This window comes from Aptenodytes patagonicus, chromosome 3 (assembly GCF_965638725.1).
Source record: "Aptenodytes patagonicus chromosome 3, bAptPat1.pri.cur, whole genome shotgun sequence".
NCBI classification, from domain to species: Eukaryota; Metazoa; Chordata; class Aves; order Sphenisciformes; family Spheniscidae; genus Aptenodytes; species Aptenodytes patagonicus.
In genome coordinates this window covers 64,201,243-64,227,583 of record NC_134951.1, presented here as the reverse complement: position 1 = coordinate 64,227,583, position 26,341 = coordinate 64,201,243, and the positions used below count along the sequence as shown (strand labels likewise).

Below are 26,341 nucleotides of genomic sequence, written 5' to 3'. Positions count from 1 at the left end.
TTACAACCAACCATTTGGAAAGAGTCACTGCCCTTATTTAATTTCATTTCAGCCAACAATTGAAAATGGTATGATTTCAAGACAGCCGTACACGAGGAAGGAAAAGAGAGGGCTCGCTCTCATCCGCACCGCCCGCCAGTGGGCTTTGTGTAAGCGGCTCCCTCGAGCTCGGGGCTGCCGAGCGGTGCCGTGATGCCAGTGAAACCCGGGATCCCAGTGCTGACATGCCTGATTTATGTAACCGCTGCGCACAAAATGATTATTCGCTAGTAAATTACTGCTTTTAATCTGCGTATAATCCTTTCCCTCCTATGTCAGATAGACACAGACTAATCCGTCTGCTCCCTTACAAGCATTGTAAACCTTCCTGCGGTGGTTTGGGCTTTTTTTGGGGGGGGGAATTAATAGAAAATAAAGTTATTGGCTCAAAAATGGTAACAAAAGCATCCTTTTTGGAAGATGCATTACCCGCTAGGGAAGCCACATAAATGTATGTGCTCACATACATTTCATATTCATGAAATAGGTATGTGAGAAGGGACTTGGCTAAGCTTCTGAGAATCCTATTAGAGAAATAGATTTCGTTAAAACTCATAATTTATCTGAGGACACGAGGATGAAACAGCTGAATGTTTTGAACTTTGAGGGATATTTAAAGCTCTGTATAGGTGTCAGCGTATTCTTTCATGTAGAAGAATAAGTGAAAATGTCTTTTAGCCGAACAAAGGTTTTCAAAAGAAAGAAACTGTGCAAAACTCAACTAAGGGGATATGTAAATTGTCAGCTGCTAATATATTCTGGGATTATCATGTTTTAAAATTTTTTAACATCTGTTGAACACTTCAGAGAAGCATTAAGCTAAGGTTTTTGTTTGCTTGTTTCTTAACAGCCTTAAAATAACAATGTTCCAAATAAATTTTACTAGGCATGTAACGTTGGGGTATTTGCATCAAAACGTAAGTGCATAGGGCCAGAATTGTAAACATATTCACGAACCTTAATGGTTCAGGTGGATAGCAAGTGGGATTTTCAAGGCATGCAGTCACCTTACTGCTTTTGAAAACAGTGCTGGGGTGTAATACTCAAATTGAGGCTGTAAATATGCCTTGTGAGAAGGCTGGGTGAGCAGTTGTGCTCTATTTCTAATTGTTACGTTTAGGTTGGTGACAATGTGACTCCTGTTCTGGCAGAATCCTAAGTCTGAAGTTTACAAACTAGAAATGCAGATGGGTTTGTTTTCTTTCCGGTTCCCAGATGTTCACATGTGACTGGCAGTGAGAGGATACTTCTGTAAGAGCCCGTAGGTGGGTGGCAGAAAGTGCGCCCTTCCCGGGGGGACACCTGCCCTGGCTGGCCCAGGTCTGCCCAGGAAGAGCTGAGGTAGACGCCACAGGGGCTGTATTCTCGTAGCTCTTCCGCTCTCATTTTTCACCATTCATGGAGCTCTTGCTTTTAGGATTGAGGACCTGTAAGTCGGCTAGTACCCTAGGGAGGTGGGAGCAGTATTTTCAGCAGGAGAAAGGCAAGATCATGCTGCCTTCACCACCATCTTTTAAGAGACCCTTCCATCCATATCCCATGGGTGAGAAAGGCAGGCATGTCAGACTTGCTGCAAAGAAAGATAGTGTACTACTTAGTCTACTTTTACTGAATCCTGGTTTACACCAAAATTAACCTTTACAGTCATATGACCTTGACTAATAAAGGACATCATTTTGGTAAGAAATCTGGGGTAATCATTCTTCTGTTTATATTGCATTTTAGTATGTCAGTGAGTACAGGCTTGAGTATAGTATTAAGTGAGTATAGTATTGGAGTCAATTTTAGAAAATGAAGTAACAGCTATTTGAATCTCTCTTGCCACGTCCTGCCACTTACAGTCACTTTTCCGACTACTTTTTGTTCCCTCTGACCGTTGAAAACCCTCAATAACTGAAATAAGCCGTTGCTTTTGAGGATCTGACAAAACATTTTCAATATTCACAACTGCAGGGTTTGCCTGCAGACATGTTTAGCAGCCTTGGCTTAGTAATTGCTTCCCTGCGTGTCGGTAGTTAGCACGGCTGGGTCCCGCCATGGGGAGCCCAGCTGGGGACTGCAGGTAAACAGCCGTCTGTCCATAAGGATGCACGAGGAAGTTCGGCTGCCAAGGAGCGATGAGTAGCTCCATTAAACAGGGACTGCATCCACTTGCAATGCAGAACTGCCTTTAAGTTGCAATTTACATGCCTTGAGAGGTCTCGCAAATGCTAGGACCTACTTAAATGATCCTTTTAATTCAGCAATTTTGAGTTCAGTTTAATAATACACTTGGTCCAGTGTAACTAGGTTTCCCGCAAAAGGGAGCGTCCCACCGTGTCTTTCCTGCTCCCTTGTGTTAGATATGGTAATCGTACAGCTGCACAACCAGTCAGAGACAGGGGAAAAATAATCCACTCAGAAAAACCCCCGTTAGTTTTCTGTGGCACCAGTGAGCTGATCTGATTCACCGTGTAGTTTCATGACTTGATGTCATCAATGGAGCATCCAAAAGTAGAGCTGAGAAAAGGAAAGCAAACTGCGGTTTCACTGACAGCCCTGGTTATATTGGATAAATCTAACCCTTAGGTTCAACTACTGTCATCCTTAACGAACCACGCCAGTGCCAGTAGCCCTGCTGTTCAGTTGCCATAGAGTCATATACCACAGGTGCTTGTGTTTCTTTCAGTCCTGAAGCCACCTGTATGCTGATGCCACCCTAAGAGTCGTCTTCTGCTTAGTGGCAAACACTTTTTTATAAAACAGAGTTAGATAAAACAAAGTGACCTGCTTTAGGAATGGGGCAAATTCTTGAAAGATACTGGAGATGCCAGATTTTTTTTCCCCATGCAGTTGCTATGGAAACGGGCCCTTAAAGATCGCTTCAAATATGTGAGGAGACCCATTGAAGATGATGAGCAAGTCCTGAGGAACAAATGCAAGTTTGGCCACAGGCGAGGACAGACCAGGAAATCTTCATTTGCTGAAAACAAACCTGATGACGTCCAGGTGCAGGTAGAGGTAAGATTTTTGGTGCTTAACTGAGTTCTGTGTCTTTCAGCTCCTCTGCTGGCGGTAAGGCCACCAGCCGGTAAAGGGGAGAACGAAGTGATCTCGTCCTATTTAAACACATTTTGTAAAGCGTTTGTCCTATAGCCAGACCCTTGACTTTTCTCCTTTCTGGATAACTATCAACAGTGGAGCTGAACCCAATACTGGATGCCTTGCACATTTGTTGTCATTTAGAGTTGTTGCCAGTTGGACATAAAATTCTGTCTTTTTTTTTTAAATGCAATATTCCCATTCTGCTTTAGGTTATGCACCTCCAGTTAGAGTGAAAAACAATAGAGGCTTATGTCTAAGAGCTGAAACCTCTGGACAAATAAGAATGCGAAGTGATATTTGAGCTGGTAGCAAACGGCCTACTGTCACGTAAAAGCTGCTTGTGTTGATGTGTGATGTACATAGGGATGCTTAGGAATGTATGCATGCAGTTGCTGTATTTCCCTTTAGTTAGAGAATTCAGAGAGCTATCACTGTCCAGTAAGTGTTTGAAGCATGCTAATTAATTTATACACTTTCATAAATACATTCAGGTTCCAGTTATGCTTTGCCAACACTCCTCACACTTCCTTTGGTGTTGCAATTAAAATGTGGTAAAATTTAAACAATTGTAAGAATGTGATAAAGAAGATATGTAAGCAGGTATTTGACTTTAGTTTACGTATGTCCATCCTGCTGTTTACCAGACACATGTCTTCAGGGTAGCAAGAGTGGCTAACTGGATGCATTTCTGCATAAATCGCCCTTGTGTTTGAAGGTAGCTGTAGTTTTCTACCCAAAAAGCAGATACATGTTTTTGGTTTGGTTTTTTTAGAAGCTTCAGTAATTTCTGTTTATCCCCTTTTGATTAATGTATGCAGGAATAAACACTTCCCTCTTCTTTGCCTGCTTTAGTTGAAATGTTTGCAGAATGTGCGAAGTAAGAAACCTTTAATTTGGGTGCAAAACAATAAACAGTCTTGCATGTGCTAAAGGAGAAATGACAGGTTCCTGGTTTTGTGCATGCATTAAGAGTTAGCCGTCCTTTATCCGCTCATGCTTGGAAAGGGCAAATGTGGGTCTTTTTTGTCACATCAGCTAGTTGAGAAGGGCTTTGCAGTGATCCTGTAGGGACTGCATGCTCGACTTCATTTTTCTGTAGAGAAGGTGTAACTGCACTGCGCTGTGTGTCTGTAAATTGGGAATCACCGCTCTTTTTAACTGCATTGCCCAAGGCCATCACTGGTCACTCCTTGTTTGCTTTAGAAATTGAAGAAGAAGGAAGTATGTTCCACCTCTTCTAAAGTCTTAGGGATTTTCTGCTGGCCTTAATGTTGTAAGCAAATAAGGGTTAAACTGGAAGGAGGTGAGAGGATGATGAGTCTCCCTGAACAACTTTTACTTTCTTTCTCGTATTTTCCCCGCATCCTAAACAGCAGGGAGATATAAATGCAAAAGAATTAACACTTGTGGAGCCTGTTAAGGCTTAAGAATGAGTCCCACAAAATTGAGGGAATCATACCTTTCTTAGTTTTAAATGTGTTTCTACACTGAAACCAGGTATGTCTGGCTCTGACATCCTAAATTATGTCACTACAAATGGCAGCTGAACAAGACGTTTGTTTATCGTTCTTTTAAACAAATGTCGTGTGGGGGTTTTAATTCTGTATATTTAGGAACACACATAAAGGCACCTTTCTGCTAATCCTTGGCATTAACTACTTTGCGATAAATTTAAGCTGCTAAACAAAGAGTCTTCGCCTCAGAAAATAAACACTTGGTCTAGAAGCCAATACCACAGGCAAAACTAAATGATTTTCAAATTATCATTAGCCAGATCCCTTCGCCTTCTTCCCTTTTCCAAGTCTTGAAGAACAGATCAGCCTTGTGTGGACTAGAAGCCAACACATCAGGATTATTTAAGGTAAAAGGGTGGGAAATGAGTTCTGGGTTAAGGAGGCCTTTGGAGAATAATCAGTCAAGGATTCCTAGCCCCTTTGTGTCTCCACACTCTGCCTTAGATAGGCAGAGTAGGACATTTAGGGCATTATAGGTCAAAGCCAACTGGCAGGCAGTGCAGATGAAAGAGTACATCTGTTCCCAACAGATGACCTACTTACCAGCCACACCGCTGACTTCTATATTAAGCTTTAGTTTCTGAATAGTCATAAGATGTAACTCCATCAAATGTGCTTTGTGTCAGTATAACCTTGGATTGTTAATGGTATAAAACTGATAAAAAGATTATTTAGTAATAGAAAATGCCTCATTGGTATACCTGGCATTTGTTTTTATATAAAAAGTAACAAAGCTATTACCACTAATAAAATCCTTGACCACTCTTTCTACTTCATCATGTGAAAAAACAGTTTCTTGCCAGGACAAGCTTCCTGTGATGTTTTGGGATGTGCTCAGAGCCACAGATGGTGCCTGCCCCTTGGTCTGTCCAAGCCCCATTACCTGCCAGCAGGCATTCCTCCTCCAAACACAGCACGAGTGTTACTTGGCCTCCCATGCAGAGCATTGCTTCCAGATGCAGCATCTGGCTTTCTCCTCCAGTTTCTTTAAAGCATCTGCTGATGTGTTGCTCATTACAGAGCATTATATTCAAGCAAGATTGAAGACTATACTCATTTTAGAGTGGCTAGCATCACAGGAAAGGTCTTGAGCAAGTGCAGTGCCCAGGGCTGTAAAATTATGTAGGTAAGCACATAAACCCATGCTGGAGGTGTCTGTCACTGAAGGAGGTTTTGCTTAAAATGATGCTCCCTACAAATACTCATCAGGTTGAGCCAGCACTGGAAAGAAGCTTGGACTGTGCCTGACATAGACGTTAATATGAGCCTCCATGTCTGAGGGATGTTCAGAACTTGATCAGGAAAGCCTCCTTAATTAACAAATTTTCTGGCTACAGAGTGAGAATCCTCAGTCATTTTCCCCAGTCAGGCAAATATCCTGGAGCTGCAGTAATCCAGGGGAGAGTGCTTTGTAATGATAATGACCTTCATCTGCTGCAAATGGAAGGTACTTTCCATGAGAGGGGTGATCACACCGTGAAAATAAATAAGAAAGGCAAGCCAGTGCCCCTCTGCAGCCAGAGTGGAATTGCTGCTAAGGCAGCCATCCAGTGGCTTGTTCTGACTGATCTCCTTTTTTTTTAGCATCAAAATGGCACCATAAAACCCTTCCTCTGCCCTAAGGAATTATTGGGCTTATGGTACTTCAGGCTGTGAGAGGAACCACCTCCTGCCAGTTGTAACAGGAGGGGCCCTAGACTTGGGGGAGCCAGAAGGAATAGGAAGATAGGACACTCTTGGTGTGCATCTTTGGCCAGAGGATTATCAAAAGGCAAAAGGTGATGGAGAGGGAAGTGTGGTTAGAGCTGGTGACTGGCTTCCGTATGATGAAAGCATGTGGTTCAAACACTAGCTTAGTCATCACAGGGGTGGTGACCAAAGAGCAAATTGTCCCTTTCAGAACTTCAGGTTTTGAAATCTTGTCAGTCTTGAGCAGTGCTGTCCATGGAAAGTGTGACTTCACAGTCAATTCAGTTAGCTGAAGACAGACATAAAAATGCCCACAGATATCCTGCATGGCTCCACCTGCCAATCCAGAAGGGGATGGGTCTCCCATAGGTCCTGTGTCTTATTCCGCTACTTCCAGAGGTTTCTGGGATACCCTTACGACATCTTAAATGCCACTAACTAGGTATATCTATGCAACTGAATCAAGCTCCTTCAATCCATCCCAGCTGTTGTATGAGAAAACCTGTCAGCAAAGAGACTATCCAAGGATATCTTAAGTTATCTGAATTTTAAGGGACTGTAATAGGCTAGAAGACTGTTAGTAGTTCATGATCTCAAACAGAAGTGGAGAGAGAGAGAGTGCAGTCCCTCTTCCAATGCCTCCAATTTCTTACATCCTATGACAGCCTGTTTGTGAGGTCATCAGGGCTTCTCTGAAGCTGTCACACAAATAAATGTGGAATTAGATGTGAAAAGGAGAAAGGCTCTGACAAGACGTTGGTTACGATAGTGGTAGATGTTTGCAGATAACTGGGCATATTTACCACATCCAGAGGAGCTGGGAATAACATAATTAAAATCAATTTTTAAAGGGGGCACCAGCAGGCCATCTCCTTTCTATGTCTATGGCATAGAGGTAAGAAATGTTTTGGTGAGTATTTAGACTGGGAGAAGTAGAAGGATTCTGCAGAAACTTAAACTCATGAAATTGGCCATCTGCTGATACCATTCCTGTACAGGGAAGATAAGCAGGAATGTTGGTGAATGTGCAAATCCTCTCCCAAGAGGACCAGATGAAAATCAGAGAAGACCTCTGGCCCAGGAGGCATCCAGGTAGAAGCTGGGCACCATATGTGCTTGTTTTTGTGGTATCATGTAGTACAAGAGTGGTGAAGCTGGTGAGAACATTCTTGCCATAAGGCTGAGGCTTCCCCTTAACTAATGAGACTCAGAGACTGAGTTTGGCTCGGAGGGAATAGATGGGCCTCCTGGCTTTAAACAAGGGGCGGGTTGTTGAAAAGCAGTGTGATAGGCTTCCTGAGTCTGGCCAAAATCCATATTAAGATCACCTTGGGTGCCCAGAGCCAGATGTAATGATGAGGCCTAGAAGGTTTAACCTGCACAAAGTACCTGGTTCAGGGCAGATGTAGAAGATAGTCCCCGAACCAGCCAGCACAAGGGAGCTAATTGTTGAAGGAAGCCAGCCATTTAATGGGGTGAACCAGATGATCTATGCTGTCTTCTGCCTTTACCCTTCCTCAGCCTGTGCAACCTTTTGCCCAAGTCAGACTGATACTTGAGGCTGGGAGTCTGCTTGAAGCCTCTGGGGGGTGGTCTTAGGGCTCATTCATTGTGAGGAGAAAAATGGTGATGGAAAAGTTGCTGCTTTTGGGTGCTTCGGAGAAGTTTACCCCATTGGCTTTATGCTCATCATGATCTGGAAACTGTCTTTTCTGATGAAAGAAGGAATCAGGATTGAGTGATGTCTACCCTGTGAACTGGAGTTTCTTTTACCTCAAATTAGGTAAATTAGGCAAGTTAGACATTTGCTAGAGAGATGCTTTTCTTTGAGGTGATAACTAACATGTTTGTCAATGAGATTATGCCACTGCAGGAGTTAGAAACTTGAAACAAGGTTTCAAGGAGTGTGGAGAGAATAGGATTTCAGAGGCCATGGCTGGAGAAAAAGGGATGAATGAGGAAGAAAAAAAAAAAAAGGCATCAGCGAGGGAAAAAGGAAACCAAATGAATCAAATGTCTGTAAAACTCTCAAAGAATGAACAACTTGTGCATGAGATGCAGAAACTCTCTTGGCTGAGTCCTGTGGTTGAGGGGCACTATTGGCAGGTACAGCATTAGATGCCATCTATACTGTGAATGCTGTACACAGATGAAGCAGGGGTGATAGCCCCTTTTCCTCTAAGATTAAGTCTCCAAATCAAGTGCTTGAATGTCTGCACAGCCAGAACGTGTGTGCATGTACAAATGATCATTCAATGGCTGTACTGTTGTAATGCGATTTTTCCACTAAAACTTTGCTGTGCATACATAGCGTGTGGTGTTGCTTAGCTAATATTTTAAAATGCTTTTAGAGTCAAAGCAAAAGGTTTAAACACAAATCCCTGGTGTACACCTTCTGCTTCACCTTCTAACTTATGTCATTCAGTATCTTCACTGTTCAGTGAGTTAACATAAAGTGTGAAATATGGGTTGTCCCTTGGTAGAGGAAAACAGATTTCACCCATTTTGCTTATGCTGTGTGTTTGGCAGCTTACAAATCAGAAAGCAGTTGTGGTCAGAAATAAACTGACTTACGTGGCTTTGAAAGTTTGCATTTAGCATTGGCATGTTAAGTCTAGCTCTGAAAGTGTCTGCCTGGCTCAAAAGAGTAATTATGTGTAATTAAAGCAGAGCCTGCTTTAATTAAACATCTCATTTGAGTACAAGTCAGCGTGGATCCTGCACCTAGGTTACATGCTCATTTTGCATGAAAGCAGTCTGCCCGTGCTGTTTCAGCTGTCTTTGTGTTCAGTGTTTGGACATGAGAGGTGGTGAATTGCGATGCCTTCTCAGCTCTCTCCCACCCTCTGGGGCCAGAAGATGGGCCCTGAGTGGTGTCCAGCTTACTGCCCGCATTTCAGATTCAACTTGTTCCAGATCAGTCTGGGGTCTTCTGGGTTTTTTTGAGCAAAGCTTCACATTCTAATGATCATAACCTGGTTTGAGCATTCTTTCTGATACAGAATGCCTCAGTGTTCAGCATACTAAATGTCATTATGATGAACCTGAAAGTCACCACAGAAAAAGGGCTGTTCCTTACAGTAGTGGTATTAAAAACTGTTCTGTACACTGTGTTTTTATGATGCCTTGTGTCTGTATGTATTCTAGACAAAACAGCAAGACCCACTTTTCAGTATTCAAAAGTCAAGACACAAGATTCAGATTATGCTCACTTAACTACCTGTGAAAGCTGTTTCTCATCCTGAAGAAGTTACAAAACCCAATTAAATGGAAAAGATTATCCCAAACAAGGGTCCCACCATACTCCCAGTGTAAGTTATGCAAGCATCATATTCTTTGTGTAGGCAGAGAGAAGACACTGAAAACTGCTACTGTCAGGCTTTCTTGCATAAGTACCTTGAGCATTGATGCTAACTCTGATGCAGGTAGACGCAGCAATCAAGAAGTGTTATTGCATCAATGCTCTAAGCAATAACATGACTTGGAGTATGCATTGGCATCTAGCAAGGAAAATTTGAAATGTTTTTTTTTTAAAAGGAAAATATTAGCTGTTGCTGGGAGCTGACAAGATACTGAAAGCAGCAATAATGAAAGGCAGTGCAACAGCTGTACCAACACTGCTACTCATCAGCAACCCAGTCCCAAAGTATGGTGTAAAACAAGCTCCCATTCATTGCTGGCACCACTGAACCTTTCTATGTGGCACTGCTATTCCACAATACCGTTCTCATTACCATCGCATGGTTTATACACTTTCCAGCAAGCAGATTAGTCTCCATCCAAAGGAATTCCCTCAAAAGGAATATGCCCAAAGCATCCCAGGTGAGGGACCTGAATCCACGGCTGGCAGTAAACAGACCAGCAGGATGCAGTGCAGTGTCCCCATATCCATCCCTTTAATTCTACTGGTCCTATTTGAATTCACTCTCTCAGGCTGAGGAGTAAGTAGGTCCTGTTGGCATTCTTCAAAAAAGAGATCTTGATCTCTGGAATCAAGGGAACTGGTGTAAACCCTTGTAAAGAGCAAGAGGTGCCTGCTGTCCTCACCAGAGGACTTTTCATCGCTCCATGATTAGGCAGTCATGTTACTTTGGTGTTGAGATTAGTGGCTTTTAGGATTTATGATGCTGGCTTTCAATGGTAACTGAAAGCGTAGACCTTGGTGATACACATCATGCATAAGAATTGCTCCCTTCTTCCCCATAAAGAGATGTAACAGCTTCACTTCCTTGGCTGTGGCACTGACTAATAAAAGTGCACCGCTAGCTGAGGCTTTTTACAAGAATATGGTAATATAATCTCTAGCTGTATCTTGGGAAAAATCAAGATCCACCAAAAGGACATTAAGGAATTGGGCCTTCATTTAAACGCCTGTCTCCGACCAAATGACTAACTATCCTTTTGCTTCAGGAAATGGGAGACATGAGGGATTTGGAGTCTAGTTGTTTTATGTATGTACATTTTCTTGCTTTAATGTGAGCATCTTAAAACAATCTACTTGTATGTGGTTCCAAGTACAACTGTGAATCTTAACTGGAGGTCACTATCAAAAGACATCTGGAGCGTGAGCAAAGAGCCCTACAACCTGTGTGGCTCCTAGCTCTAGTGGCTTTAGTCACAGATACCTGAGATGCCAAGAAGTTAAGGGTAGTTGCGGGCATGGGCACTTGGGGATGGGCCCCCTACGGCTGTCACCCTTTGCATGTGAATCTAACAGAAGGGCTAAGAGCCTTGGCAGGACCATCCCTCGGGCAAGGTGTGGGTTACACTGACATACAAGTACTGGATACCCTCTGCTTACCTCATTAACTTCCTTTCTGCATCCTTTTGACCTTCTTCTCTATTCTGCAGCATGTCTCAGGAGCTTGTGACAAAAAGGCAGCTTGTTTTTTAAAGGCACTGAGGTAAATTCTCGTTTGTTACAGAAAGACTGTTTTTTAAAAATCAAACTTCTGTTATTTAAAAAGAAATTATTTCCTTGGCAATGTACATAATTTATAATGTAAGACAAAATTCTATATAGAAAAAACTCATTAAAGATCACCAATTAACATTCTCCTTATCACTACAAGGGAAATGGATGTTACTGGTGACACAATAGAAAATCTGGCCAGAGGAGTTTGGGTGACCTCAAGAATGAAGGATTCCTCATTTAAAAAGGCTATTTTTTAGTTCCCTCCTGTGTACATTCTGACCTGTTACCTTTGGCTTCTTTTCTTCAGACACTGAGGAGATCCTGGCTTCAGTCTAGCTAGGATTGCTTTCCCCCAGTGTTATTGAAATAACTGAGGTTTAACCTTATTGTCACAATTTTACCGGAATATTGCTGTGCTGTCACTAGCTTTCTTGCTTTGATGGTTAAAGTGGAGAGGATCTAGAGTCCTCGCTAAATTAGCATGCGATAGGCTGATAGACCAGTTGAGTAACCAGCTTTCCAAACCCAGATTCTTCCTGTTCACATCAGCAATGTTAAAGTTAACTATAAAAGATTTTAAATCACACTTGAACTCATTCTCCAATAAAATTTAAAATACGTTGCAAAATGATGTCCCACTGAGGTAACTTCTTTCCCCCAAAAGAAAGCCACCTCTCAGTTACCTTTCTACTTACCTTAAAAATCAACCTGTTCACAAACTAAAAACTAAAAGGAGAAAATGAAAACATTCTAAGTGAATCCTGCATTTAGGTGTGACTGAGTTAATATTCATTGCACTTTACTAGAAAAAAGGCAAATTTGCAAAAATAGGAAGAAAGGCTGAAGATAATGGAAACTGATTTATAAAGCCAGTTACACACGGGCTTACTTACAAACTATTGTTTGTATTCCCTAGTAGGAATGAAACTGTCCAGAGACAAAATGAAATGAAGTGATTAGATATAAAAGGCACAGACCTGCCACTGTATATAGACAAGGAGTCCCCAAAATCATAGCAACTTTGGTCGCTAATGCCAACCCTAGAACTCAGTATTCGCTTGCTCTTTCATTGCAAGCATAGTTTTACAACAGCCCAAGTGTTTTACATCATACTTAACCATCGCCCATCCTCAAGATACTTTGTTTGTTATGTTTTCACTGCACTTTAATAAATGAGAAGTAAACTCTGAAACAGCACTGGCTACTAAGGCCAGTAGAAAACTGTTGTTAATTGGTATCCGAACGGTACTACCACAGACTTGGTACGTTTCTGGAGCTCTATTATTTGACTGAAGTTTTAAGATGGGTTTTATGGCTGGGTGTGTATATCCATTACATAGACTACTAGTTTAAACAAGCTATGTTAAAGAGCTTAAAGTTCAGAACTACCAATGCCTTTCTTCAGCCTGGAAGTGCAGCTTAAAAAGGTGAAAAGCTTACACATAGTGATTGCTCTAAGCAGGCTGAACACTGCAGGAAAACCAATTCTAACACTGACTTTTGCTTGTGTTACATGTAATGGATGATTTACACAATGAAGTTTGGCCTTCCATCACATTGTTTTTTTCCTAATAGGTAAGTATGACAGCAATTCTTCCTTATACCACTGCTGTATTTCTATTGGTAGGTTCCCGTTGATGCTTACAAAAATGTCAAATGGTCTCATTTAGCTAATCAATAATGTCATTAGCTAAACTAGTTCTCAAGGACAGAGCTGACTACACGGAAAGTCCATCAACTTGAGCAGTGTTTGCCTTGACAAGGGGGATGGAGATAAGCTGGAGTAAAGGTCACAACTTGCTCTCCTCGGTGTTTGTTTCTAAGCAACCCAGTCAGTTCGTCTGTGGTTACAGTACACTAGGTTGAGTTTGTTTTGCTTTCCTGCCTCTGGAAGTAAGGCACTGAAGGTGACGGCCCCTCTGGAAATGAGCCGCTGTGCTCCGCATCAGGTGGCTGAAGAAGCTCCTGCTCCACGGGCAGGAGGCTTGGAAGCAGACCCACAGGGGAAGCCAGTAGAAACAGAGCTGTTTGGAGTCAGAGACTTCAAACTAGCTCTTCCTCAGAGTAAAAAACATAATCGTAATTAAAAAAACCCAAACAACAGTCCAAGTTTGTGTGTCTGCATGCGTGAGAAAGCACGAGCATCTTGAGACTGACAAGAATGGACCAATGCTTGTTTTTGTGCAGCGGTCACGCCGAAGCAAGAGACAGTCCATCCAACTTAGTGCAAGTTAACAGGTTAGGGAACAGCTGAACGGCCCACCTGGGGATGTGTGAATAATAGAATAGTATTCACAGTCAGTAACCAATGTAAATGAGATAGCAGAAGATACCAAACACTGATGCAGGGAGCTTGCAGAGATGACATATGCTAGCAGCAAAACAGGACTCTGACGACTGTGAGCGATCCGCTGGAGATTTACACAGAATTGGCTTTGTGGTTTTCTGCCTTTTCTGCACTGGTTATAAAGGCTTTTTCAAACAGACGAGAAGCAGGAAGCCTGATGCTGCTAAGGGACAGGAGTGCTCGGGGTGCACTCTCCAGGTGCAGGAGTGCTCACAGAATATAAAGCCATACCAGAGAAACCAGACAGACTTTGCAAGGCTCCTCAGACAAGGAGTTCAGGCAGTCGCGTTACTGGGACCATTCTTCATAGGCAATGTCAGGGCATCTGTCTCATATCGGTGAGTCAGTAAAGAGGTTACAGAATAATACACTCAAGTGAGCGGTAACACATTCCCAGGACCAGGCAATATTTGTGCAAAATTTTCAGATGTGTCCAAGGATAAAATAGGTAGTTTTCTAATTGTGATGTGCAATTTCTCTCATGAAACATGATACTAGAGAATTGGAGGGAGCTAATTTGATGCCAGTTTCTAGAGTTTCAGGTGAGAGCTAGGGAACACATTGACCAAGAAACCTGCTGTCTTTACTGGCCAAATTGGCAAGAATTGTAATGCGGACCCAAGAGATGAACACATTGGGAAGGAATCAATGACATTTCTGTAAACAGAAGTAATTCTTCATAAATTCGTCAGTGCTTTGAAGTATTCAATAACCCTGAGGACATGGGAAATCCAGCTGATATAGTTTACTTTGACTTCAGAAGAGATTTCACCACATGCCTTTCAAAGGCTCTTAGAGGATATAATCTGAGGAGATAAGCAGGAAGGTCCTTGCATGGATAAACAGTTAAAAGATAGAACGAAGAAGGCTAGGCAGAAGTAGTTGGGTTTTACAGTGGAAAAGATTATTAATGCTTAGTTTATGCAATTCAATATATTTCTAAATGATGTGGAAAAAGGAGAATAGTTGGGTGACCGCATTTGGTGATGCTACTAAGGGTAGTAAAGGCCAAGACTGACTGAAGAATTGCAGAAGGACCCCATGCTACTGAGTGACAGGGCAAAAAACCAGCAGATAAAATTCAATAGTGATAGATGTAAAATAAGGCACAAGGAGAAAACCCAGTCCTAACAACATTTACAGTGATGGGCTCTGAGCTTATTATTACCATTCACAAATGATATTTTTGTATTACGCCAAAGAAAATTTGGCACAATGCTAAGCAGCAGTCCAAAAAAGTATACTGAATGCTCAGAATTATTTAAGAAAGACACAGAAGGGAGCGCATTATTCCACTGTATGCACCTGTGGTGTCCCAGCATCTCAACTAGTATTTGAAGTTTTACTGTGCCCATTTCATAAAGGCTGTAGTGAAATTAGAAAATATGCAAAGACAATAACAAGGATAATTGAAAGTACGGACCGTTATATGTGGAATGATTAAATAGCTTAGGACAGTCTTGGCTGGAAAAGAGGTGGCTGAGGATAGAATATGACATATCTATAAAACTACAGCGGCAAGGAGATGGTGAATAGGTATGGAATCCAGTACGATAATTAGAAGGCAGAAGCAGCAGGAGAAAACAAACAAAAGAAGGCATTTCTTCTTACAGGGCATAGTTAAACTGCCAAATTTAACGCAGGATGTTGTGGAAGGTACGATTTTATGAGAGTTGGAAAAGTGACTGGGAGAAGTAACGGGAGAGAAAAATCTACTGAAGGCTATTAAATATAGACATAACCCCAGTTCAGTGGAGTCTTGACAGGACTCAGGGGAAGCACCACCACACAGTCGTCCTCACCTTATACTTTTTCCCAGCACCCCTCGCAGCCAGGTGGAGGAAGGTATTGGACTCAATCATCTGACCTACCACTTCTGTTCCTGTGCGGTGAGGAAGAGGACAGGAATGCCTACTCAAGCTGGTCACAAACAAACATTACTGTTGTAATGCAATTAGGACTAAAATCCTCTATTAGGAAGAGCGCAGGCTGTGCCAATGCAGCATCCTAGCAAGGGCCAGGGGAGTACTGCGTGGGTCGCAGTAGGTAACTGTCCTGCATGCAGGGCTGGTTTTCTTCTCTCATACCAATGGCTATTGAAATCCATGGATACAATAGTAGGAGGGAGACAGTTTTTTAATTGCGTACCTTGTGCAACCATTCTTAGAATACCACATGCATAATTTAAAAAAGGACGTTGATTAAACCGGAAGGTTTAATTGCACATACAGAGCACTGCGAAGCAGTTTTGTATGTGGTACGTTTTGCAACTCTGTGTCTTAGATGTTGTGGGGAACAGGATGAAGTGTCTCAACTTGCTCTGGTGTTGACGCACAGGCCACCACTGACATAGACGTCAGATTGTCACAGCTGCATCAGTGACAATGCATATGGGAAAAGCCAGAGTAAATGCAGCCTGAGAGTGGTAACTGTACTAACAGTGCATCTGTATGTTGTCTCAGCTTGTTTCAATGGACAAGTTCACTGCATCCTCTGATAGAAACTAAACAGCCCCAGGCTACTGCCACAGATGTACTGCTTTGGATAGCCACTCCTCTCCTTAGTAATTACTGGGCTTGGAATTACAGCAGGGACAATAATAGTAATTTTGAGGAAGATTGTTAACTATCTTCAAGTTAGTTAAATAGCTAACTCCATTTCAGAATAACTCTTTGAAAACACTAACAGTCAAACTGCTCAAAAAATGCTTTCCATTAATGGTTTTCTTAGTTCAGCTGGTCTCCTTGGGGGTAAATACTTCAGTTGCATAAATGTGAAAGTTGGTTGTCCTGCTTTTAGGACCTGTACGAGTAAGAAGAAAATACTATTTCTCTTGGTAATACAGAGCTAATATTGCTAAACACCGAGTCATCATTAGAACTGCCTACTAATTTCCAATAAACCACAACTAGGCAAACCAGACACAGGCGTAGGACTTTCATGAATATCCTCAAATATGTAATTTGAGCTTGGGAGACTTGGCTGATAGCTATAGTATTATACGAAAACAGATCTTAATATAACTATTAGAATATGAGGGTGAGTTCACAGAGCTGGTACTGAAATGACACTAGAGGTTCTTTCTGCTGAGCTTGACTACGCTTTGACTACACTCAAATCACAGAAGCCACATCAGATAAAAAGGCTAGCTGATTTGTTACAATTCTGCCCTTCATTTCTTGATAGGAAGAACCCGTTCATCTTGAAGGCAGTGCAATGGATGTACACATTAAATGGCTTAAGGAAGAATATATGAAAACTCAGAGGAACTGGAAAGAAGTGGATAACAGAATGAATGTGACAATAGAAATACGGAGGAAGATGATCAGCAATAAGGCACCTTTAAAAGACATTCTTAGATTATTTCCTTTCTTAAGATGCCCTTATCAGGTAACAGAGCTATTTTTAATAATGACATTGAATTCTATGTTATAGATGTGATACAACTGTAGGCACGTATTTTAGTGGATGTTTCCATCAACATTGTTCTCTTTAACCTAACTCATATTTTTGCTGCTAACTCCACTTTAAAAGATTCACCAGTCCTGTGTTAAACATGCCACATACAGCACCAGTGGGTTTTCTGAAGTATTTTGGTGTTACCTGATGTATTTCTTCCCTCCTTTGAAAAGAAACAAAACCACCCCCTCCAGTTTATAATCTTCTTTTACTGAGCTAGTCTTATCCTGTCTTCAAAGTGTGCACCTCGTGTTGTTTTCAGTTTTGGTTTTGAGGATTGCAATAATACCAAAATTTTCTTTTTCTTTTAGCTTTTTAGGGAGTTCCAGCTTCTCACACACATGGACATTTATAAGAAAACAGTTGAGATTTTGGAGATTTATTCAGAAAACATATTATCTTTGTATGTGGTGAGGAATAATCCAATTAACATTATGCTGCAAGAAAATCTGAAGCGGCACACAGAGGAAGACATTCTGAAATGTCAGTACAAATCTTCTATGCTCTGAATATCAGAGTTTTGTTGTAGCTAATTGTTCTTACCTACGTAACTAAACTAGCTCTGATTTTACTGCAAAAACATTTTAAAATGTCACAGTTGCTTGAAAAATATATAGAGATGGGGAAGCATTAAGAATAAAAGCTAATAAATTACTAGGAAAACTAAGTCAGTCAGGTATTGAAACTTTTTTTTCTATTGAATAAGACTGCAGGTTTGATAAAGTTAGTAACTGCCTTAAAATAAGATGAGCAGAATTATGTATTTCTAGATATGTTAGAGAGTGCTTATTATTTCCTAAAAATACATGCAGAAAACGAATTTTCTGGTTTAGAAAGAGAAATAGTCCCATAAAAAGAGACAGTGTCCTTTAGAAAGAGAGGTACTGTTTCTACGGTTGAAGTCTTCATCCCAGTGGAATAACGGAGGAAGTAGTTACCGTTACCTGTATTTCAAGTACCTCGTCTCTGCAGAGACACATTGCAGGAAAAAGTGCACAAACTGGTACCTCCAGAGAGCAGGTACCACAGTCATGCAAAGAGGTCCAGGTATCTCGATGTGCTTGGCTCGCTGGCTGCGAGGGAGCAAGCACCTGCTGCCACTCAACTTCTTTCAGTCTGAAAAGTCTGGGAGTGCGGTTCTGCAGGGACAAAACATTGAAGGAGTTACTCATAATCTTTATTCTTCCCAAACTGCAGCTGTGGATGCCTATGCCTGAGCTTAGCTCTGTGAGAAGTGCTCCTTTGACTGTCATTTTCTATCAAACAGGCATAATGCCAGGATGTCAAATCAGAGACGACGCAGTATGAACACGTGTGTTTCCTATAGCAGTTTCACTCCTTTTATTACCAGGTTGTTTCTTAAAGAAGTAAGCAGAGTAGGTTAACATGTTGGGTTTTTCTTCCTTTAAGCTTAAAAACACGAGTTCTCAACAGCTCATGGTAGATTAAAAAGTGTCAACAAACAGCCTAATCCAGAAAGCCTTCATACATAGACTTTCTACTCATAACTTTGGCCTTAGAGAGCTATGGGCGTTGTGATTTCCCCTTTTCTTACACAATATGCCCACAAAGATTTTAATTCATACCTTAGTGAAGTCCCAAGGCCTTTATTTTCCTGTTTTTTTCTTACAAGCAACTTGACCTGGCACCTAGATAATAAATGCCTGATAAGATAGGTTCAGTGAAACACACACCACCAGAAGTCTGACCTGCAAAAAAGATGTTGCAGTCATTAATAGCTGAACCAGAGGGGTGGTGGCTACCACATCCCAGGAGGTCCTGCAGCACCAGCTTGTACTGCAGCTTTCAAAGTGGAGTCCTCTGGCAACAGGGCTCCCCAGAGACATCTGATTTACTGGGGAGAGAGGAGCCTGGGGACGGGCGGTGGGGGCAGGAGGATTACTCAGCTCGCGAACTCCACTAGAAGCAACCCAAAGGCCTACTTACTTACTGTGAGAGAAATTTAATCGTAATACTGAGTAGCAGAGCGTCATGAATGATTTGAATACTACTGCCCATTGCCAGCTGAGGTACCTAAACCTTCACTGCGGTACAAACTTACTCTTCAAAATGCACTGAACAACAGTTCCACTGCTGAGCTGTTAACTATTTCATAGGCTGCAATCTGCTTTTCCAGGACAATACTGCAGTGCCAGAACGTTTTCATGTGTAATTTAGCAGAAATCCTTGCCTTTGACAGATATGAAAACGACTGCTGCATGTTTACTCCTGCCAGATGTCTTTGGAGATGATTCCAGTCTGTTTGCTGCAGTGAACGAGGAGGTAGGAGACAGAGCGCTGACAGTCTTGGTCTGTCCTCCTCCTATGAGCTGCCTGGGCGTATCACCTGGCCTTTTGGTGGCTCAGCTTAGTTCCTGGAAAAGGACAACATTAGCCTGCCTTTTGGGTAGAAGGCAAATATTCATAGAAATACTAGCTAAATTCAAAGCAGTGTTATTACGCTTACTTACTTCTCTGACCTGTTCACCAAAGCAATGCTGTGACATCGTTTGAAATACCGGGGTTTTTTTAATTTAGGTGAAGGTGGTGACACCAGTGTTGGAAGTAAAAAATCCCTTCAACGTGAATTCATGCGAGTTTGCGCTGTACGTAGGAAGAGAAGAGCTAGCCCAGCTCGATGACTGCACCATGGCCCTGGCGGCGCTGGTGGCTGCATTTCACGTGTTCGATATCCCGTGCCCAAAGAGAATCCACAGGACGCTCAACTTCCTGGAGTCCCTGGTCTTTGAGGTGAGGAGCCCAGCATCCCTGCCTGCCCAGGTAAAGGGAGGGCTGGAGGTACCCGAGTATCCCAGTATCTGAAGGTGTACACAGCACTCCTCTTGGGAGCCTTTGACATTTTGTCAAAATAAATCCCTTTGTTGTGAAGATAGATCAGGGCCATTCTTTCTGGTGAGAGCGTATGTGTATTTATAACTCCGTTATGTTTAATAATGCCCTTTTTTTATTGTACTGGCTACGTTCCTAGAAATTTAAAACCTAAGCATTTTCGTTATTTTAAATGGGAATTCTAGAGCAGTCTAGAGGCATTAGAGATAATAAAATTTTCTAGATTACTGCAAGTGTCATGTATTTTTTTTCCATATGGAGCATTTAAAAGATTCGGATAGTCTTTTGACTGTCAGAATTTAAAAAACACGCTTGTGAGTTAATGTGAGCACTTCGCTGCTTCAGATGCTAATACATTTAATGTTTTGAAGTGGCACAAATTAAAGATTTACTTGTTACCATCTTTTCATTATATTATGATCACTAAAAGCCTACTGTAATAATTTTTGTGTTTTAAAATGGTGGGCCTGGTTTATAATTTGGAGGATGATGAGTTTTCACTATTTTCTCCGTGCATGAAACATTCTTTTTCTTTTTTTTAACATTAATCCTGAATTTGCTAAATAGGGATTCTGAGATGAGCTCTCAAAGTAGCAAGAATGACTTATCTGGGATGCTGCCATGTGCGTTTGCAACCACAGCTTTGGCAACGGGGAGAAAACTCATTTTCTTTCTGAATTTGTTCCCCAGAACAAATCGGCCTTCTCCACATGGTGATCTGCCCACACCGAGCGGAGGCCCTCTGCTCTCTTCTTCTACAACCTCCTCTTCTCACTAACACGCTCCTCTTAACTCCTGCATGTCTGGAAATCCCAGGGATTACTGCCTGACTGCACGACTTCGGACAAGCACCTAGTAATGGACAGTGGCAGCAGCCAGCAAACATGACCCATTACATTAATTAGAAGTTAAAATGGCTTTTTATTAAAACACTGCATTCTACTAAAGAGATCAATCTCCCACCAGTTCTAAAAATGTCCATGTAGGCAAAGCAGCGTTTCTGGTCACCGCGATTCTTTAAACAAACTCACAGCCTGGAAGACCACAGAAGTTTTGTTAAAGCCTGGCTGTGCAGAGGTGACTCCAATGCAGAGATCACAGTGCGAGACCCTGCAGTATGAGGGGAGATCGCTGCATTTAATGGCCAGACTCGCTAAAGTCTTCGGATTCTTCACGTGGCTCCCATGGAAATCAGGAGACAACCTTTACCTGTGTGACGGCTGGGCTATCATCTCCAACACAACATACAAAACAATAGCAACTGCCACTTTAAAGACTCAGTAGGTCTCCTGATTTAGTTTCCGAGTTAATTTGTTGGGTGTAGTTTTCGTAACAGAGGTGGCTACGCCCTGCTACCTCATCACACGGGATACAAAAGTAAGAATTATGCATGTCCTCACTGTTGTAAGTGATAGCTGTATGAATAAAATTTGGGCTCTGCATCATTTAAGTGAGGTTTATTCTACATCTTGTAAACGGTATTAATTCAAACCCATTTCTTGAACCACAGTACTTTGTAAGTAGGTGTATAAAAATTCAGGGAGCTGCTAACGTCCCCAAGTAATCTCTGTGGAGCAGGAAATCTCTTCATTGGTTCTCACTGCAGGCTACAGAGCGGGCACACGAGAGAGACACAGAGGGTGAGGGAAAACTACATGGAAGGACAGAAGGAGAGTAAAGAGAAGAATTCGGCATTTTACTCATCTGCATGGGCAACTTCAGCTGCTGCCAGTGACAAAATCCAGGTCCATAAATGGGATTCTGATTGTGACAGCAAGAGGCCTGTGAGCCTTCGGAGTAAGTGTTTAGGGAGAAGGCAGACAGCAGTAGCCAAGCTGCTCTTTTAAACTCATGGCCACATTGAGCTACAGTGAGGAATTATTCCACACCACCCTCGGGAACAGCTGGGTTCATCTGAGAATCCTGGGCACACACAAATGTAACAGACGGCTCCAGTTCAGGTTTTATTTGTATTGTAGTACAATAAGAGTGCAATTTGAATGTACAAATATTGAACAAAATGTAAAAATATTATTTATGCAATGCTATGGAAAGAAATTAACAGAGCAATGCAACTTACTTCATACTGACCCTGTTTCACCTCATATTATGGCAGGTACCAGTCACCTACATGATCTGGAAGGGGCACAGAGAGTTCTTGAAATCTTAAGGAACTCTAGCCAAAGAACAGCCTAGCAAAATGTGTGGGAAGATGTAAAATTCTCCCAGCTCTGTGCAACGGAAATGCTCTGTTTGTTCTCAGCTCTAAAGGCTGAGCAACTGCCCACCGCAGCGCTAAGAAGAGGGCTGCCAAGAATCTTGATCCAACTCTTCTCTCTCTTCTTGCAAAAGTAACATTCTGGAACAGTCCTCAGCATACAGGTAGCTAGGCTTTCTCCCATTTAAAGTGCATCTGGTTTACATCTTACGTATATATACCAAGTGCAACGACTTTCCCTGACAAATCGTTATAATAATCCTCCAAGAAAGAAGGTTGCCTCACCTAAGTACCTGCTGGTGGTATCTGCAGCCTGCTAATGACCCAGTGAAACGCATGCATTTTACACCTAGGATGTGCCGATGCACCATATGCGTTTAAGTCTCCTTTTCCTCCATGCTTTGTCTTTCCCCTTATGCCTTATTAATTTATAAATCAGTCTTTCCAACTAGGCAGTCGTGGGTGAAATAATTCTCCCACCATTGGGAAAACAAACCTATGTTGAATATGAAGCCAGAGTAGCAGTCCTAGCTTTAGCACGCTATTTTTCTCCACTGTTGTGGTAACTACACTGGAGACTGGCATGTGCAGACATGAATGAGTATATTTTCTTCTTTGCTAATATCCTTACCTCAAAATACACGTATTTTCCTTCGTGTGCTGAAGGACTGTGGCAGGCTCCCATGTAAAAGGCTGGGACTCTATTGTGCAGCATAAACAAAAAGTCCTCTATGAAGTCAAACTTTATTTTTCAGTTGCAGCCTTCTCTATACTGATCTTTTGGTAAAATACATTAAAGATGCTGGTGGAAAAACTCACGTAACATTTTTGTAATCGTGCAAAAGTAAAAACATTCAGTTATCAAAAAAGCATTATAATTTCAACCCCAACAAGGTTTGTTTTGTTTTGTTACACGCAAACAGACAGTTTTATAATCTGTAAAGTTATATGCTGTGGCATAAAGTGTCATGTATGTAGCATTAAGTGTTTCATTTTTAAACTATGGCACAAATACATATTAGCCATAACAGTCTCATCTGGCTACCTGTAGCCTAATTTTTGGCTAATCAAAAAATTATTTTGATTTTTATTTTGATAGTATGAAGTAAAAGCTTCTGAAAAGTAAAATGGGTACATGAAGTAGAATTCAAGATTTCGTAGAAAATATTAACGTTTCCTTATATAGTACAGCATAAATAATTAATGAAGGTTTTCTTGATGTCCAGAGAAAGTTAAGGATCCTAACCATCCATGGAGAATTAGCGCCATTAGTTTGGTAAATAAGACTAGCTGACTCGGCTGTTACACAGTACCTTCTCAAAAGCTCGAACATGTCCCAGAACGATTCAGATGTGTACTGGCTCTAGGAGAATATAAATAGTCCACCAGTGCTGAACGTACGTTTCTTCCTTTCTGAGAGTCCTTACTCAACAGTTCTAGCGAGTCTTTGTGCTTTGAATAAAACATGAGCTCCAGTGGAGAAAGCTGGCTCGTACACATTTTCCATTATCTTCAAAGTTCATTGTGTGAGTTTTTCTCTGCAGCTTTGAACATCAGAATGGAATTAAAGATTTTTAGGGCTGGTCCCAGTTTAATGCTCATTATTTTGACTATGTCTGATTGGGTCATTAGCAGAAATGCTTCTCCATCAATTTGCTTTAAAAGAAAAAACACACAAAGCTATTAATAGGTCTGACAGTGCAGCAGTATAGATGTTTCAGAAAACATGAAAAGAAAATTCCCAGCAATTTCAGACAGTGTAAAGGAATGGCTGAATACTAACACTTTCAAATGCTTTCAGGATAGCTTGGATTTCAACCTTTTAGACAGATCAGCTAGTCAAAAGAACAGGATGATGATCTTCTTTCTGCTTGAAAACAACTGTCTGGCTAATTTTTAGCAAACCGGTTCTTATTTTCATACTGTCAGTATAAAGTAAAAGCTATTGAAAAGTAAAATGGGTAAATGAAGTAGAATTCAACTGTACTGCAGCACAGTAACGCTTTTTAACATCTTAGCTACTCCTTTTATGCAAGCCTCCAAAAGACAGCTTCTGGATCTCCCTCCCAACTACAGACCTGGAACCCCCTTCAGGCCACCCCCTTCTGTTCATTAAATAGCAAATTAAAACGAATTTGGTCCTAGATGTAGACAGGGGCCAGGCTGTTTACATAAAAAACAGGCCATAAAACTGCCTCCTTGACACAAACGCAACTTTTCAAAACACTGAGTATTTTTTCTGCCAGCTTTGTAGTGTTGCTATTTTAATAAGTGTTACAAGTGAATATTCTCCTGTAAGCAAATTGCTCTGTCAGCAGGAGTGCTAAATCCAAACATGAAAAGCCACAAGGCCCTCACTTCCAAGGGCTTAAGTGGGGCCAACACTTCTTGTGTAAACTTCAGGTCACTTAGGTATCCTATAGTAAGTGTTCAGTGTAACACAAGCAGGATAGCTAGGCCTAAAAGCCAACTGTGGTTAAATCAGGAGCACTGCTTAGGCTTAAAGATACTAGTTTGAGATAAAAACAGTGTAATTAAGTTTCTGTAGGACTAGAAGACAAGTTTTCTGAATCAGACACGCTGCAAAGGAAGCCTGCAAGGTACACCCCAGCGCTGTAAGTCGAGGAACACTGCAGTGAGAACAGCATCATGCAGTTACCACAATTACTTTCTACTCATTTCATGCACAAAGCCAGACTAGGTGGGCTCAGAACCAGAAGTGTGCAAACATGGGGTTGCCCAACTTTTTGCAGCATCTTAATATAAGCAGGATGAGGGTTCATTTCCACAGCAGAGGTTTGAACCAGCACCTTCTACCTACTGAAAGACCTACTGATGCCAGCCAGTCCGTGCCGGTTGGCCTCACTGGGAGAGGTTTAATTTACTACTCACAGACAAAGCCTGCGAGGCTGAATCCTGAAGAGGGGAAGTATTTTCTTATACCTCTGAGAATGAAAGCGTTCAGGATTCATCCATCTCTGTGGCACTTCCCACCTGCTGACTTGATTAGCAATACACCAGCTTTTATTGATCTTAAATTCATTGGTGAGACACCCTAAGTGACATAGGGGATGATCTAGGCCTGCATACCTGCTGCAACTGTAAAATGCTTAACATCTAAGCAAGTGCAAAATGCCCAGAGATGCAGCCTGTCAGTCCTTTGATATGCAACTGTAATAGTCATTACAATCTACAGCACAGCTTGAAAACTTTTGTTGCAGATTAGCAGGGCCATCTGTATGCATTTTCCTCAGGAGGTGCCTTCTCAAGTCTAAGTACCACATTTATTCTTCACTTGAAAGGCTGGCTGACTTGGGATATTACAGTATCAGACTCTGCCCATTCAGGTGGTCTGGCTGGGATAAGCACCTGAACTATTCACTCTGGCAATTTGTGATCAAACAGCCTTCTTGAAACTAAGCATTAACAGGAGTAACAAACCTCTGAGCAGAAAAGAAAAAGCCTACCTAGCTTATAAAGGCCTATTGTACCTAAAAGCCCTATCACTTCCTAATGACAACTTTGGCACAACAATCTTCTCAGATACCAGAAATGCGTGCCTGGCGTGCTCGCAAAGTGAGTACACACTCCTTTGAACCTCATCAGAAGCTTTCAGATCTTCTCACTTCCCGCTCGCTCAAATCACATTCGTAAACTGGCTATATCAGGAGGAAGAGCATCAAGAGCTAAGTGTGATCAGACAAGATGCAAAGAGTTTTAAGAGGTGGTTATCTTGAACCACTGCTCTGCTTCATTTTACTTATTAACATCCCGCAGAACTAAAATAACACTTATTTATAAATGTCCTCAAACCAGGTTAAGAGAGAACAGTAGTAAATCACAAAGTTCCTCCTCTTTTACCATTAGTTCTAAATAATTTCAGTTGCAGTAACAAAGCTAGAGAAGCATGAGAGAGCTGGCTGACACTTAGCTAGTTTTATCTTCTTTACTTCCTTTCCACTCCATGACCTGTGAACCACCCTAATCTTCCATACATCTGCTTCTGACTTTAAACATACACTTCATCCTACTACTTTATATGTATTTTTAATGATGACATAAAATTAATCTTTCCACCGAGCTTTGTACTCTGTGTCTTTTTGAAATAAAATTCACCCACCTCATCTTTAAACACCTTGCCATGTTCTTCACATCCTGGTAAACTCCGTATAAATTCAGAGACCTGCCACCAAAGTATACAACAAAAGATTTAGTAAGACCTGTGT

General features: G+C 41.6%; 2 protein-coding genes across 9 annotated transcripts in view; one reads left to right on the top strand and one right to left on the bottom strand.

Annotated features, from left to right (window-relative positions):
* The window catches only part of SAMD3 (sterile alpha motif domain containing 3), a 40,950-nt gene extending 20,204 nt beyond the window's left edge, over nt 1-20,746 (top strand). The window contains exons 7-12 of the mRNA XM_076335496.1: nt 2,872-3,039; nt 16,775-16,978; nt 17,359-17,530; nt 19,248-19,330; nt 19,586-19,798; nt 20,588-20,746. Coding sequence (XP_076191611.1) covers nt 2,872-3,039; nt 16,775-16,978; nt 17,359-17,530; nt 19,248-19,330; nt 19,586-19,798; nt 20,588-20,614 — 867 coding nt within the window. The 3' untranslated portion in view covers nt 20,615-20,746. The remainder of the gene's footprint in view (nt 1-2,871; nt 3,040-16,774; nt 16,979-17,358; nt 17,531-19,247; nt 19,331-19,585; nt 19,799-20,587) is intronic.
* A 1,102-nt stretch (nt 20,747-21,848) lies between these two features.
* Nucleotides 21,849-26,341, bottom strand: part of L3MBTL3 (L3MBTL histone methyl-lysine binding protein 3) — a 91,273-nt gene continuing 86,780 nt past the window's right edge. For 6 of the 8 annotated variants that reach the window (XM_076333588.1, XM_076333585.1, XM_076333587.1 and 3 more), the window contains 2 exons: nt 26,236-26,298; nt 21,849-23,771 (listed from right to left, as the gene is read on the bottom strand). In XM_076333588.1, coding sequence (XP_076189703.1) covers nt 23,628-23,771; nt 26,236-26,298 — 207 coding nt within the window. In that variant the 3' untranslated portion in view covers nt 21,849-23,627. Of the gene's footprint in view, nt 23,772-26,235; nt 26,299-26,341 lie in introns of those variants that run through there. The other 2 variants (XM_076333590.1, XM_076333589.1) reach the window with 2 other exon arrangements.